General features: G+C 48.2%; 1 protein-coding gene and 1 long non-coding RNA gene across 3 annotated transcripts in view; one reads left to right on the top strand and one right to left on the bottom strand.

The window, feature by feature from the left end:
* The window catches only part of ZDHHC14 (zDHHC palmitoyltransferase 14), a 190,925-nt gene extending 184,049 nt beyond the window's left edge, over positions 1-6,876 (bottom strand). For both annotated transcript variants that reach the window (XM_080666167.1, XM_080666168.1), the window contains exon 1: positions 5,776-6,876. In XM_080666167.1, the coding sequence (XP_080522293.1) occupies positions 5,776-6,020 (245 nt within the window). In that variant the 5' untranslated portion in view covers positions 6,021-6,876. The remainder of the gene's footprint in view (positions 1-5,775) is intronic.
* A 130-nt stretch (positions 6,877-7,006) lies between these two features.
* LOC308247279 lies at positions 7,007-8,616 on the top strand. The gene is made up of 2 exons (XR_013960478.1): positions 7,007-7,187; positions 8,497-8,616. It is a non-coding gene; the product is annotated as an uncharacterized lncRNA (long non-coding RNA).
* Positions 8,617-16,156: the final 7,540 nt, after the last annotated feature.

A 16,156-nucleotide genomic window follows, 5' to 3' on the forward strand; every position in this document is an offset into this window, starting at 1 on the left:
AAAATGAGAAACTAAAGACAGAAGTTATTTTTCAGTGTGTCAACATTACCATTATTTCATTCAGCAACAAATATGTATATTACTGAGAACCTGCCATTTACCAGGATGCAGCAGCAAACGGAGTCCCTACCCTCAGGAAAATTACATGTGTTGCTCATGCACACAAAGGCAAGGGTTCGTGAACTCATGCCAAGAAATCATTAATAAGGTTTTGAAGCAACCTTAGCTTTTCATGGGGCCATAGTGGGTTACAAAATGTCCTTGACACCATGTACTAATGTTCAGTGGTGAGGTCCTAATGGCCATTACTATCATCTACTATCAACCCCATGGTGTTCTACGATGCACAGCATGGCCAGCATTCAGTCAAAAGAAGATTGGACGCTTTTTGGATGCTTTCTGAGGTGGTAGAGAATTTGATGCAGTTCTGAAGAGGATGGTTGAAAAAAAGATGGGATGCTTACATGCTATAAGAGCAATACCTTCCGCTAGATAATAAAGGATCTCTCTTCTGCAAAGGAGAAATTATTGGAAATGGTGCTTCTGTTTATGGGGACAGTCCTTTGTTCCATCTTCAAGGTGACTACCAATTATTCATCCATTACAGCAGGTCCCTCGAAATATGCCAATTTCGTTCAACATCGTTCATGATAATGTTGATGAGATGCCATATGCCATAGGAATTTAATTCTTGTTTATATCAATTAGCCAATGGTTAAATTGGTTCCATTATCCATTTTGCTTAAAGTCACAGAATCTATCAACGAGGACGTTAAGTGGGAACTTACTGTATTTCAGAGGTGATTAGCCAAAGGTGAAAGAGGAAGAGGAGGAGGAGGAGGAGGAGGAGGAAGCGGCGGCGGAGGAGGAGGAGGAGAAGGAGGAGAAGGAGGAGGATGACGGGTGGGGGAGAAATACAATTGGCTTTTTTTAAAAAAATCATCAATAGACTTCTAGTGATGAAAAATTTAAGAATGTTCCCACATTCTCAAGCGTTTCAGTTCTAGTAACATCTCCAAACTGCCCATGGTAACAGCACCGAACTGGGAGGCATTCAAGTGCACAATCTGCACAGGCCTCCCCTCACCTCCCAGGATGCTCCTGAAAACAGGAATCTGCTCTGCCTCCCAGTTCATCTCCTTCTTTCTGCCCTTGTGAGCAAGAGTCTATGAAATGCCAATATTTCAGGACCAAAGACTTTATGTTCAACTCGAAACAAGAGCAGACTGTGTGTGTGTGTGTGTGTGTGTGTGTGTGTGTGTGTGTGTGTGTAGAAAGAAACCGGTAATGCTCGCTGATCTTTTCCCATTGCAAGTATGGGGATGTGAGATGAGGACAGTGTAGGGAGTCTCTGATGCGCCAGCCCTTCAAGGAGCAGCAAGCTGTCTCCGTAACACTGCAACCAGCGTCCTCCCTTCCCTCTTAAATACAGCTGTGAGATGCTGTCACTTTGCATCCATACTCCATATGGTGAATAAAAGATGCCAAAAGACAAAAAGCCCTGCCCTACTTGGAAAAGACGGCGAGTTGCATCAGGTTGCTCCTAGGAGCGTTCTTTACTGTTTCCACGGTTCTGAGATGGCAGCTCCCAAAATGGAAATGAAACCCAGTCCTCGCTTCTTGCAGGCTTGCTCAGTGCTCTTCTTCAGGGTCTGGATAAGCACGGTCTCCAGCCACCCCTGCAGGACCCACTCTGAAGGGGCAAGGGTGACGCCACTCCTCAGAGGCCTTTATTTTAAGCACAGACTCCACAGTTCTGCATGTTCAGCCCTAATAAGCTGTCACTGTCATGCCTGCTTATTAACCCACATAGCCCGTCCTTCCAAGGCTCTCAGGGAGGGTGGGCAGAGTCCTCCAGAGGCTATTTCTGAGGTTTCCTCTAATCAGAGGCACTGCTTATTGAGCACTTGCTCTTCTCTATCAGACACTGTACACATTTTCATTTAATCTTCACAGCAGTTAAAGATAGGTATTATTGCCGAAACCGGTTTGGCTCAGTGGATAGAGCGTCAGCCTGCGGACTGAAAGGTCCCAGGTTTGATTCCGGTCAAGGGCATGTACCTTGGTTGCGGGCACGTCCCCAGTAGGGAGTGTGCAGGAGGCAGCTGATCGATGTTTCTCTCTCATCGATGTTTCTAACTCTCTATCCCTCTCCCTTCTTCTCTGTAAAAAAAATCAATAAAATATATTTTAAAAAAAATAAAAATAAAGATAGGTATTATTAATCCCATTGAATAGATTGGGAAGCTGGGGCTTTAAAGTCAAATAATTCGCCCAGGGTCATGCTTCTGGTAAGAATCTTGGGAACCGCCCATCCAAGATCCATGCCTGTAACCACTGCTGTGTATCAGAGGAGGAGCAGCGCCGGGGCCAGAGGGGCCGCTGGCTTTGCAGTCACTCGTTACTGTGCCGCCTCAGTGTCATTTCACCTCTCCAAGGCCCTGTCACTTCCTCTCCTGCCTTTCTCCCAGGGTGGAGGACAGACGCACCTGCTGCTGCGCTCCAGTAAGTTCACTTCCCCCTCACGGACTTCCTCCTCCATCTGCTCGAGGTTGGGAATGAAAGAGGTGGGCAGAGCGTCCCCGGATAAGGAAGCCTAAAACTAACTTTGGAAGTTACATGTCTTCTTTTCAAAATTGGAATTTGCCTTTGTGTAACTGTGTGGGGAAGCATGGGGTGTAATGTTTGGAAACGAATTCTACTAATGTTAAAGTTACCTAGACAAGAAATTAATCAAAATAGGCAACCACGTTGTATGTGCTCAATCAATAACTAAAGAAAGGACAGAGCCCTAGCTGGTCTGGCTCAGTGGATAGAGCGTCGGCCTGCGGACTGAAGGGTCCCGGGTTCGATTCCCGTCAAGGGCACATGTCCAGGTTGCAGGCTTGATCCCTGGTGTGGGGCGTGCAGGAGGCGGCTGATCCATGATTCTCTCTCATCACTGATGTTTCTCTCCCTCTCCCTTCCTCTCTGAAATCAATAAAAATATATTTAAAAAAAAAAAAGAAAGGACAGAGGAATCAGGCATAAGCAGACAAAATGAGCGTTCTGTCTGGATCGCTTTTATTTTAGCCTGTTTGTATTTCATTACCTATGCATGTAGCTAACTGGTTCTCTGAGTCTCTATCAAATTAATTTAGCCAAAGCTATTTTCACTCTACAATTAGCAATGACAAAGAACTTAAACGCAATACACATATTATTTGCCAAACCATGATAGTCTATAGTCTGAACAGCCCTATGTTTTTTCTCAACTGAGGCAGCATGATAGGATGGGTCTACCTTCTTGAAATTTCAAATTGCCTAATTAAGCAACACGCATGGAGACCAAACACGGACACACACACACACACACACACACACACACACACACAGCTGATATAAAAACGAAGCTGCCAACAGCAGCTAATAAAACCCCAGGGCACATGTTGACTCCTACAGCCATCAGTTAGCACAACGCCGATGCAGAAAAGGATCTGTGACAGCCTGCTAATGAGGGCTTTGGGGAACTCTTGGAAGAAGGAAGAGAAAATGAGTTTATAATGGTTTAGTTCAACTAAATGTTTGAACGAAGAAAATAAAAAGGTGGTAACTAATAATTGGGGGTGGGGGGCTAACCATACAGTGGGGATTTGGGTAATATAGCAAATGAAATACTCATCATTCTACATGAAAGACACTTGTGGCTGATGCTCTGCAACACAATCACAAAATTAACCCATTTTCTCCACTCTTAAAATTGCTAAAAAGAGCAAAAATGCCAAAATAGATCCCTTCAAAACTTTTCTTTTAATATATTTCTGTACTGATTTCAGAGAGGAAAGGAGAGGGACGGAGGGAGAGATAGAAACATCAATGATGAGAGAGAATCCCTGATCAGCTGCCTCCTGGATGCCCCCTACTGGGGATGGAGCCTGAAAACAGGCCACTGTGCCCTGACCTGGAATCTAACCATGACCTCCTGGTTCACAGGTTGACGCTCAACCACTGAACCATGGCAGCTGGGCCCTTCAAAACTTTAACAGTAGGAACATAGTGAATACTCTCCATCTAAATGACCACCTGTAATGAAAGCCACCATTAATTAGAATGATGGCATTCATTTCTGTGCAACCACATGGCATCATCATTCCGGTGCCTGAATTTAAGTCTCAGAATGCAAACTCACCCGGCACATCTCGCCCCCTCCTCAGATGCCCAGGTCTGTAAGGACAAGGGTGGCTCCGGATGAGGACAGCAGCAGAAGGGACAGAGCATTTCTCCTGACATTCCTAAAGCCCCCGCACAACCTTCCCCTCCTGTCCCCAGGTCCTCTGACAGACTCAACCAACTAGTCTCAATTGTGCACAGAAGTTAAGCTGCTAGGAGAGACATGGATATTTTACATAGTCAAAATGGAGGATTTGTGTGAGAAACGAACCTGGGGGAGGGGAGAAGCTTAGACTGAGCTCTCTCTCCTCACCTGTTCCAACTCAATCCTGTTAAAACTGTTCACCATAGTCAGATACAAAGTGTTCCCCACAGTCAGAGCGCCTTCAGTATTGCATTGGTATACTGCTGAGAGAGCACTGATTGAGACAGCATTTTGAATATCAAACTCCAGGCACAAAATCAGAGCCTATTAATACTAATCAGAAATAAAAGAAACACAGTTTTAATTAACTCTACGCCACAGAAGGAGATGTAAGGGTATGGTGCCCCATAACAATCAGGATATGGGAAGCACAAAAAACTCCCAGGAGTAGTTTTAAATTGCCTTTTTAATTCTGGGGGAAAGGAGCTACAACTTTCATTGAGCATCAGACACCGGGAATTATGTAAGAAGCTGCACTGCAAATGTTGGACCACATGAAAGCAATTGAAATTGATTCTGGAATGTGGGTAAACTGCTTTACCTAATACCATTAATAAATACGGAGATCTTTCATTAGGTGGACAGTTGCTACTGGCCACTTGGATTTTCCTAAAGATAGCAAAGACTTACATGCACTTTTGTTCCCGATAAAAGCGCTCAAGTCCCAAAGCACAGCTCCTGGAATGAGAAAGTTCCGGACAGGGCCACACGGTTCCTGGACAGGTCTAAAGTCTCCTCCACCTGTTCCCGAGTTCCGGAGGAGAAGGCCATGTGTTTGTTGGGGACACTTTCTGTTGAACATTTTTTAAAAAGTGGACCTTTTCGAAATATCGTGGTGAATCAGAAACTGTTGTGCAAGAGTGAACATCTAAGCAGAATGAAAAATGACATTACCCTTCCGGGCCATACTGGGTGGCCTGCACTTGAAACCTAGAATAACCAGGACTCATTATCCAGCAAAGGTACATAGAAGACGCAGTCAGCCGAGCTTCACAAGGTGCCCTACAGTTTGTGCGCAAGAAAGGAAGTCGCTTCTATTTGCCCGGGACTTGAGACTCTGCCTCATCCCCCTCCCTCAGGTTAGTTACATCTGGGCTGGTTTGCTAGTCTCCAAACTCTACAGAGACAGCGCCAAGAGTCGGCCACCTGCGCGGTGCCACCCAGCCCCGGGAAGCAACAAGGCTGGTGCACCTTACAAGTGTCCCCACTCCCCGCTCCTTCCTCCCAGGGCCGACCCAGAACTGCATTATCTTGGGACCCAGAAGCAAACACCTTCAACAGAACGAGAGGGAGAGAGGGCTTGTATTATATAACAATATTCCGTAGATAAGGCTTCTAGAAAACGAAAGTACCGAGGGGAGGGGAGGGGAGGGGCGGGGAGGCGAGGGGAGCCCGCGTGGGGAGCTTTCCCCGCCACTTACTCGAAGGCGAAGAAGAGTCCGCTGGTGACCAGGATGAGGACGAGCGTCAGGTAGAAGACGCCCGTCTGCCGGGCCATCATGATCCTCCCGTTGCAGAAGAACTTGTTTCTCCCCGGGAAGACCTCCCATTTCCTCCGGGCCGGGATTTTCTTCTTCTTGTGGGGCGACTCCATGGGGGAGGAGCTGTGGGTGCTGATCTGACTGTACTCGCAGTCTTTCATGGGCCCGCCGCCGCCGGGAGACATCCACGAGGGAAGCCGGCGTGGGGCGCACACCCCCCGAAGCCCCCCGGCCGCGCGGGCCCCGCCGAGCCACGACCGCCGCCGGCCGACCCTCGAGCCGCGGCGCGGCGGCCCCTAAGCGGGATCCGAGCTCGGTGACAACTTTGCGGAGGGCGCCCAGGCTAACCCCGCGGGGAGCCCAGCTCTCATAGCCGGGTCCCCTTCCCGGAGGGACGCTGCTCGCCCGCAGCCCGCGGTGGTGCTCAGTCGCTTCCAGCCCGCGTGCCGGGGCGCCGGGCCCCCGCGGGGCGCGTGGGGCTGCCTGGCCACCCCCGTGCTCGCCGCGCGCCCGCCCCCTCGCTCCGCTGCACGCCCGGCCCCGCCGCCCCCGGTCCGCCGGCCGCGCCTAGGCTCCGGCCCGCCGACCCACGAGCGCTGCGTCCGGGGAGAACACGAGGCGGCGGCCGCGGAGCCGGCTCGCTCGGGAGCCACTTGTGCGCCTCGGCCAGGTTTAGTCTAATCCTTCCTCGCGGCGGTGGGTCTTCCCCAGGAGAGAGATGGAAACTGGGAGGCCGCTTGCGGCACCGGCAACCCCTCCCAGGGGTGGGGACACCCAGCACGTTATTCGGTCCGGAGCCGGCTCGGCGACACCCGGGAGCGGCTTGTGCGGCGACCCCGCGCCAGCGCCTGGCAGCGGCGCTGAGCCCGCGGCCCCCGCGCGGGGCTGCGGGTCGTGGCGGCGGCTGGCGGGCTGCGCGGTCAGGGCTCCCTTGCTCCCCGCTGTCCCACAGGGGCCTGGCCGGCGCGAGGAGGGCCGCGGGGGCGGAGGAGCGCGTCTCAGGCCGCGGGGCGAGCGCCACAGACACTTGTTTGCAAGGCTCAGCCCGGCGCGCGCCGCGTTCGGAGCGGGTCCGCCTCCTGCCGGTCGGGTGGGCGGCGGCCCGCGCTGCGCCCTCGCGGCTCCTCCTTCCGCTCCTCCTCTCTCTGCGGAGCCCCGCACCGGCCCGGCCGGGGACAGGAGCCGGGCTCCCTCCGGCATCGCCCGAGGACATGGCCCACCGCGGCGTGCGCTCTCCGCCAGGCTCCTGTCCGCCCTCGTTTCTCCCCCGGGGTTCCCGGCAGCGGCTGCAGCCTTGAAACACACCATCCCATTCTAGCGACTCTGGGGACCTGAGGACCCCGCACGGAGAGGTGACCCTCCCGGGCCTGCCGGGCACTTCCTCCTACTCCCCGGGGGAACGCGTGGTCAAGTTGGGGTGGCTTTAATGCTGCTCGGGAATGGGGTGGGAGGGGGGGCCTGGTGACGAGACAGGCCGGACTCCGGGATGGAGCTGCGGGCAGGGGTCTCGGGCCAGGTTTCCGGGATCCCCGCAGGGCGGCGAGGACAGTGGAGCGGTCTGGGCCGCTTCCGGGCCTGGCCCCTGCCTCCCGCCCGGAGGACCAGCCCGGCGGCTTGTTTTGCGTGGGTTGCTGCCTCCCGGGCCTTTCCCTTCTCACTTCTCCAATCCGGGCGCTTAGCGTGCTCGCTTTATTTCTCTGCTCCCCCCTCAAGTCCCCACGGCCGCGGAGGGACCTTCCGCCCGCGCGTGCCCGCCCGCCCGCCCGCCCGCCCGCCCCACAGTTCCCGCCGCTCCGCTGGTGCGCTCGCGCCCTCCCCGGCTCTGCCGTGGGGTCTGAGCCCTCCGCGGGTTGGCACTGCCCGTGGGAAGCAGACAGCGGAGGCAGCCGGCGCAAACGCTCGGTTTTCCGAGCCCCCGCTTTCCTTTCACGGCCCACTGGGAGGTGTAGTTCTTCCTCTCGCCTCCGGCTCCGAGAGGAAACACGACTTGGGAACTAAAGGACTACAAATCCCAGCATCCCCCGCGACGAGGGCGGGAGAGGCAGGGTGCTGGGCATTTCTGGTGCTTGGTGGTCGGAGGTGGGAGCTAACAAAGAGAACGATGGGGCGGCCGTGCCCCCTCCGCGCTAGCACTGTACACGTTACGCACGTTATATGTGCTGCACCCTGCGAGGCACTGCTGTTTCCAGCTTCGAGGTGCTCAACTGCTTGCCAACGTCCACAAAGCGCTCCTGTGGTGGAGATGGGATAGAACCCCAAACCCTGAGAAATTCCCTTACAAAGCGCTGCCTCCTCGGTGAGCTGTGTCAAAGGGAGGAGAGATTCATTTAATCAGAAGAGAAGAAGATCAGGGCCAGTTGGGGAGAGCTTCCGCTAGTAAGGAAAACGTAGTGGGGGTGGCGATTAGAAAAAGGCACAGAGTTATAAGGAGTTAAGAATTTTAAAAAACGGAATTTACACGCGTCCATCCCAAAGCAGGTTAGGGGAATGAGTAGGATCTTATACAATCAGAATTGAGTTCCAATGGTTTTAGATATTGCATGATGGAGAAGCACATTATGGGGACAATTAAGTACTTTTTGGCTACGCGATTTTTTAAAAAAACAACTGGCAAGCCTGACATTTCAAGTGAAAGCTGTCATATGCTTTCCTGCCCTTTAGCTCATGGGATCAACAGGATGCTATTCTTCTTCGAATTATTCCAGGCACTTTTCTCAGGGTGCCCAATCAAGATCCATGGCGCGATGGCTTTAAAATAAAGATCCTCATTCTTGTTGTCAATTAAGACCTCATTTTTCCGGCATTGTGGTTATGTTTTTTAAAAGTTAGAGATACATACTAAAGAATTTGCATGCTTTAAAATACTCCAGCCCACCCATCCCCCCCCAAAACATGACAGTATAGATGAAACAATGTTGGCAAACTGTTGAAAAATTACCTATTATCTATTGTAGTTATCTATTGCAGCAAATTACCACAAATTTAGCAGCCTGAAACAACACAGATTTATTACCTCAGTTTCCATGGGTCAAGTGTCCAGGCACCGGGGGTCCTCTGCTCAGGGTCTCACACTTGCCAGCAAGGTGTTGGCCTGGCTGCATTCTCATCTGGAGCTCACCTAGAAAAGGACCAGTGTCCACACTCAGGTCACTGGCAGCATTGACCTGTAGGACTGAGGACCTGGCCTTTGGCTGGCTGTCAGCGGGCGTTGGCCATCAGCTCCTAGAGAGCACCTGAAGTTCGTTGTCACTGATGGCTTCCCCAGCATGGCCACTTGACTTCAACAAGCCAGCAAGGAGAGTCCCCAGAGTGAGTGAGTCTGCTAGCAAGATGCAATCTTACATAACATGACTAATCACACAGAGGTGACATCAAATGTGCCATATTCTATGGGTGAGAAAGCCAATCACAGGTTTCCACACACTCCGGGGAGGGGACTGTATATACAAGGGAATGGACGTTAGGATGGGGGGCCACCCTAGGGTGTGTCCACCACAGTGTACAAGCAAGTCCCATAGGCTATTCTCATCTACCACATCTACTTATGTTTATGTTTGGAATTTTCCTTAATAAAAAGAATTATTCTCTTTAATTATATCTGCATTTTCCATTGCAGGTAAGTTGCTAGATAAACTGATATAATTGTTTGCAGTTCTCTTCCTAGGAGTTCCTGTGTCCTCCCACTCCATGTTTACTCAGAGCTGTGGCAATGAAGTCATGTAGGGCGCATACCTAAAGAGGTCCACTAGAACCTAGCATGATGGCCACAGATTGGAGCTTGCCACCCAAAAACTACTCTGTAAGGCATGAGAGGGCGCACTCATTTATTCATTCATTCATGCCACATTTATTGAGGGGCCTAGTTGGTGCTAAGTACTATTTTAGCAGCAGGGATATGGAAGGATCCAAGATAATGGGGGACTAGATCCAAGATGTTGTTTTGGTAGGGAGCCAAAACAATGAATGCAAATGAAATGCAAACAGTGAAGTCAAATAAAATGATAAGACAATTTCAGAGAGCAGTTATAAAAATGAAAAAAGGGTTGTGGGGTAGACAGGTGGAACAAGAGACCTCCCTGGAGGAGACATGGGGCAGAGAACCAAATGATGAGAAACAGCAAGAGCAAAGGCCTGAGGCAGACCAAGCCCGGGAAGGTTCAGGAGTACAAAGAAAAACTGGCTGGAATGGGGTCAGAGAGGGAAAGTGGTAAGAGGTACAACTGGGAGGTGCCTGGAATTGGTTCTACATGCACTGGGTAGTCACATAATTCGGGACCATCATTGTGTTAAGTGTTGGGTGGTCAGAAAGAATAATAACATACAGTATGTGCCCTCAATGGATATATAGCATTCAAACTTTAATGCTAGGAGGACCTCAGTGCATCTAGAAATATATACCCAAATACTTGTCCTGCATCTGAGGAAGTTGAGGCCCTGAACAGAAGTGACCTGCTAAGAATTCTTTGAGAATTCCTCACACTAAGAAACAATCTGTAAATGAATTTGAATTGATGAAAACTCAGGAAGAATGTTTAGTGCCTGCCATGCGCAAGGCAGTGTGAGAAGAAGTTAAATGTGGCAGAGAAGCTACAGTCTAGTTCAGGAGACAGGATGGAGATGCATGAGAAAGTAAATCAGGAAAGAGAATAATGGACTACAGATAACTCTCTTTTCTGGAGTATCTTCTTGTGTTAGCCAATATCCTATCTTGGCTCTTTACATACAGGGTGTCCCAAAAAATGTATACACACTTTGAATAATTATAAAGGCAGTGTTCATTAAGATACATTTCATTTTCAACATGTAATAGAACCTACAAAGTGTGCATACCTTGAGGGGCGGGGAGGGGGTGGGAGAGACACCCTGTATTTAGTTCATTAAATCCAGAGGGCAACCCAACAAGGCAAGGAGGAAACTGAAGGTCAGAGAAGTTAGGTGATTTGCTCAAGGTTCCAGCTAGGAAGTACCCAAGCCAGGACTCGGGGCCCAGTATCTGTGTCTGGTTCCCACGTTTTCTATCCAGCCCACTCCGCAGTGGAGAGAGCGTACTGTGTCTGACCACCTGCCAAGTGAGCAGGGAAGAGTATCTTCCTTTCAGAGGAAGGAGAAATCTCTGAGGCCTAGACTGCAACAAAGTGGGACACTGGGACTGTGACGACTCCCACAGGCCAAGCTAGAGGGCTTCGGACCTCAGGGAAATGGGAAGGGTGGAAAACACAGGATGTCCAGTTGGAGTAGACTGGACTTGGGAGGGGATTCCAGAAAATACTCCCAAGATATTCTGGAAGTGAGACAGGGAGGAGAAGGAACCCATGAATCTCGGGATGAGCAAGTTGCACTGTGGGCAGCCAAAGCTCAGTCCCTCCAGGGCCTGGGAAGTGGCACAGAGTCTGCCTCATGGTCACCCCGCCTGAGGAGCGAGGAAGCTGGACTTTATCCACCAACCTGCCTGTGACTCGTTAGAGCTCCTTCCGGGAGCATTAACTCGATCTTCTTTACAAGACGACCCTCCTAAAGCTACCAAAGTAGCACCCGCAGAGCACCGAGATGGCCCTCCCTTGACAGTTGGCGGGATCTCTAGGATGACAACAGTGGGTCTTTGCCTGTTGTCATCTGACTCGGGGGCCACTGACAGCAGGGGTTATGTTACCACAAAATGAGAGCTTTGTGCCTTTCATCTGAGCAGCTCAAAGCATTCCACAAACCCACCTAGGTAACACTCAGCACACCTCCAGGCTGCCAAGAGGAAGTATGGGCTTATCTGTGGTGCAAGAGGAAGATACTCAGATCTGAGAAGAGTATGTGGGGCCCGCATGAGTCTGCGCCCTGTGTGCTCAAAGGGACATAGCCTAGGAGAACCTTGAAATCACCAGAAAGGGACTTCCTCTGAGTCTGTGATGGCAGGAAGTAACTGCTGAAACTCCCAGACCAACAAAATTCCTCAGAAAACCAGACACCTGAATTCCCGCCAACCCGAGGCTAGCTCCCATTTTCACATGTGCTCAGCACATCTGGGAACATCTTGTCTCAAAACACATAAGGTGTTTAAAGTAATAAACTCAGCACTACAAGAAAAATTGGATGAGACAGAAAGAAATTAAAAATGTTCTTGTAATTTCCTCAAGTGACTTTTTCTTGCATTTTAGCACTAAAAAATACTTCAGTGTTTTTATAAAAATAATACATATGCATTGAAAAAATATTAAAGGGAAAAAATTTTATTACACATAAATGTTTAAAATGGAAAAGTTCAAATTTCCATCATCTTAATCATTAACATTGTGTTGATTATCCTTATATAGTTTATGTATGCACACATACACATCTATTATCATTTAACACAAATGGGATGGTATCATGCATGCTTTCATGCTGTATGCTTTTATATATATACTAGATGCCTGGTGCACGAAATTCGTGCACGGGGTTGGGGGTGTCCCTCAGCCCAGCCTGCACCCTCTCCAATCTGGGACCCCTCGAGGGATGTCCGACTGCCCATTTAGGCCCGATCCCACTGGATGGGCAGTCGGACATCCCTCTCACAATCCAGGACTGCTGGCTCCCAACCACTCACCTGCTTGCCTGAATGATTGCCCCTAACCGCTTCTGCCTGCCAGCCTGATCACCCCCTAACCACTCCCCTGCCAGCCTGGTTGCTCCCAACTGCCCTCCCCTGCTGGCCCGGTCACCCCTAACTGCCCTCCCTTGCTGGCCTGGTTGCCCCTAACTGCCCTCCCCTGCAGGCCTGGTTCCCCCCAACTGCCCTCCCCTGCAGGCCTGGTTCCCCCCAACTGCCCTCCTCTGCAGGCCAGATTGCCCACAACTGCCCTCCCCTGCTGGCCATCTTGTAGCAGCCATCTTGTGTTCACATGGGGGCAGCCATCTTTGGCCACATGGGGGTGGCCATCTTGTGTGTTGGTGTGATGGTCAATTTGCATATTACCTCTTTATTTTATATATAGGATATATAATTGTATTATTTTTCCTCTTAATCTTTCACCCCCACTCCTTCCCAAGTATATGCCCTCCTCCAGGCTCATATAATTACAGGTAAACATATATACACACATAAATACAGCCCATATTCCAATTTTATCAATTGTCTTAACAATGTCCTCTATAGTCCATTTTCCCTAGTTCAGGAGCAAACATGGCACTTAGACATAAAGTCCCTTGAGTATCCTTCAATATGGAACAGTCCCCCACTCCTCTTTCAGTTTCTTGCTTTTGACAATTTAGAAGAGTACAGGCATTTATTTTGTATGTACAGTGTTACTAAGTTTGGGTTTGCCTGGCATTTCTTCTCAGTAAAATCCAGGACAGGGCTCCCAGCAGGCTTCAGTCCTGTGCGCACAGGCAGTGTTGCTGACACCATTTGCCTGGGTCAGGCCTGCTGCTTCTGGGCCCACAGTTCCCCCAACACTGATAAGAGCATTTTTGGAGAAGCATGTCCATACTGCTTCCCGCTGCAGGTGCTGGATAAATCTGGAATGTGCCTGAAGCCCAAGCCCAAGCTGACACCCAAATACCAACACTTGTGAATTAAGAGGCAAAAAGGTATGCACTCGATTTTCAAGAAGCAAAAATGATGAAGAGGTACACGGCTCTCACACTGTTTGGTTGATGACTTGTCAGACATGCACCAGAGCAGTCAACATAATGGTAAAAGGAGACGCTCTGTATCCGCAATGAGAAATAATTCTAAGATCACACCCAGGCCGGAGACCCCAGAGTCCAGCGCTGAGTTCTACAGTCTACTTCCAAAGGCGAGAGCCCTGCCTCGGTTTTCAGAACACCTACATCTGGACAGTCAACGCCCACATGCTCCTCAAAGGACTTGAACAAAACAAAGAATGCTTATCTCAACCAAAAATGCTGCGTAGCCAGAAAGAATTCCAAAAGAATCCACAGTGGATTTCAGCAATTTCTTCTCTCCTCTCTAAAGAATGGATTCTGAGTAATGTCTAAGGCTACTTCTGAACTAAAGCTAGTCAGTGGAACAATGTTTGACTTTTATTATTCTCTGAATACATGGAAACCAGGTCTAAGAACAGACTTTTTTTTCTTCTTTTTTTGGCATCCTTGGCATTTCTGGGAAATAAAAACCTCATTGAATGAATAATTGAAACCTAACTACCTCAAAGGTAGGTTGTGAGATCAAAAAAATATGTGGAAGTGCCTTCTAAATAGTCAATTCAATTGCAGGTATTAATCGTATTCTTATTTTCCCTTTTCTCAGCAGTTTTCGTTGTTCATACTTTCTTTCAAAAGAAAATTGAGATCTTTATGAGAGTGTCTACTTACTCATGAGTAAGTAGTTTACTATTGAACTTAGGAGTAGAAGTTGGTAGTTTAATAATAAAATCAGGAGGGGACAAGACAGACTTATTCAAATTGACTTTTTCTACCAAACTCACCTTAATTACAATCCCTCTATGGATAAATAAGAGAGAGGCATTGGTTGAGTACCCTTTAATACAAAAAATGAATTTATATTTTTCACATAACATGAATTTTTTCACATAATTTATATTTTTCACATAATATGAATTTTTTCACAAATTCCTTGTCAATATTTCTTTTCTTTTGTAAACCTATGACTAATATTTGAATCTATCCATACTTCCATTTAAAGATAAAATTTGAACAGTCTTGGATTTAGATTAGTGTCCTCCAATCCTCTCCCCATTGTCTAGTGCAAAATTCAGTAGTAAAAGTTGATGATAATGAAATACCAAATGCTGGCGAGGAGGTGAAATAACGGAGTTCTCATAGACTGCATTCATCCAGTGCTCTTCAGAAGAGACAGGTACAAGCAGTCATTGACGCAGTGTGTTTTTTATAGTAAAAAGAATTTAAATTTGAAATAACATATGTGTCCATTAGTAGACTAAACTATGAATTATTCATACAATGGAATATTATGCAGAGTGACATGGGAAAATTGGAACTATAACATGTAAATTTCAAAACATGTAAATTTTAAAAATGATATAAAATGGAAAGAGAATTTTGCTGAAGGTTACATACATATATTATGTTTTTATATGAATTATAATAGGGCATATTATTTGTGATTATATACATGTATGCTAACTTTCAAAAAAATCCAAAGGATGCCAAACAGAAAATTCGGGATATTTGTTCTCTCTGAAGAGGAAGGAGGAAAGAAGAAAAAGAGGATCCAGAGTTTAAGCTGTATGGTTGACACAGGGAAGATTATTATATTCAATAGCTCAACTTTTTTATAACTCTGCAATATTCTTTCACATATTTTGAAGAACAGAATGTTCTTTCACTTCCACAGCCTGATATGTTTAGAAATGGATGGAAGTGTTTTCAAACAATGTGTCTTCTCAGATAAAAACCTACTCTTTAGGAACCAGCAAATGTAAGGGAATTTTCTTTTGACCTTTCTCACCCTGTAATTAGCGAGTCCCTTTCAGGCCTTGGCCCGCACTGATGAGGAAGGTCTGTATCGCTTACTGACATACGGAAGGGCACTTCGTCAGCAGGTTGACTATGGAGGCTTAGGCAAAATACGAGAGTCGTCAAGCACAGGTTAGAAGACCTGGAAAAGAAAGGAGTGTTTCATTCATCACTGCAGTGCAAGTGGGGTAAAGAGCTCATTCATACATTAAAATCTGCTGGGCTCCCTTGATGGCTTTGTCCACACATAAAACCATCGCCACAAGAAAAACCTGACCCTGTTACCTGGTCTCCATCAGCTCCTCTCTGTTAAATATTTACTGCCCTCCTGGCAGAAGGGAAAGTGGCTAATAAAATTTCCATTTTCTTAACTTTGGTATTTTAACAGGGAAACTGATATATCTGGATTAATACCAGTGTTTGGTGAGCTTAGGGCAGATTTTTGAAAAATCTCTTGTAGGCTGAGAAAAACAAGAGTATTGAAGGGGAGAACTGAGAAGAAAAAAGTGGACCAAGCCGAAACCGGTTTGGCTCAGTGGATAGAGCGTCGGCCTGCGGACTGAAGGGTCCCCGGTTCGATTCCGGTCAAGGGCATGTACCTTGGTTGCGGGCACATCCCCAGTGGGAGGTGTGCAGGAGGCAGCTGATCGATGTTTCTCTCTCATCGATGTTTCTAGCTCTCTATCCCTCTTCCTTCCTCTCTGTGAAATATCAATAAAATATATTAAAAAAAAAAAAGCGGACCAAGTCTACATGAAATAAAAAATGTCAAGTGTGACCCTTAAAAGTGTTGGATGCCCAAGGTAAAGCTGAGTAATACTGATGAGCTATAGCAGAGTCCACAGAATAACCAATGGTGTGTGTGCCGCTGAGGTGAGCAGGGAATAACCAA

Source organism: Plecotus auritus (assembly GCF_963455305.1).
Source record: "Plecotus auritus genome assembly, chromosome: 4".
NCBI classification, from domain to species: Eukaryota; Metazoa; Chordata; class Mammalia; order Chiroptera; family Vespertilionidae; genus Plecotus; species Plecotus auritus.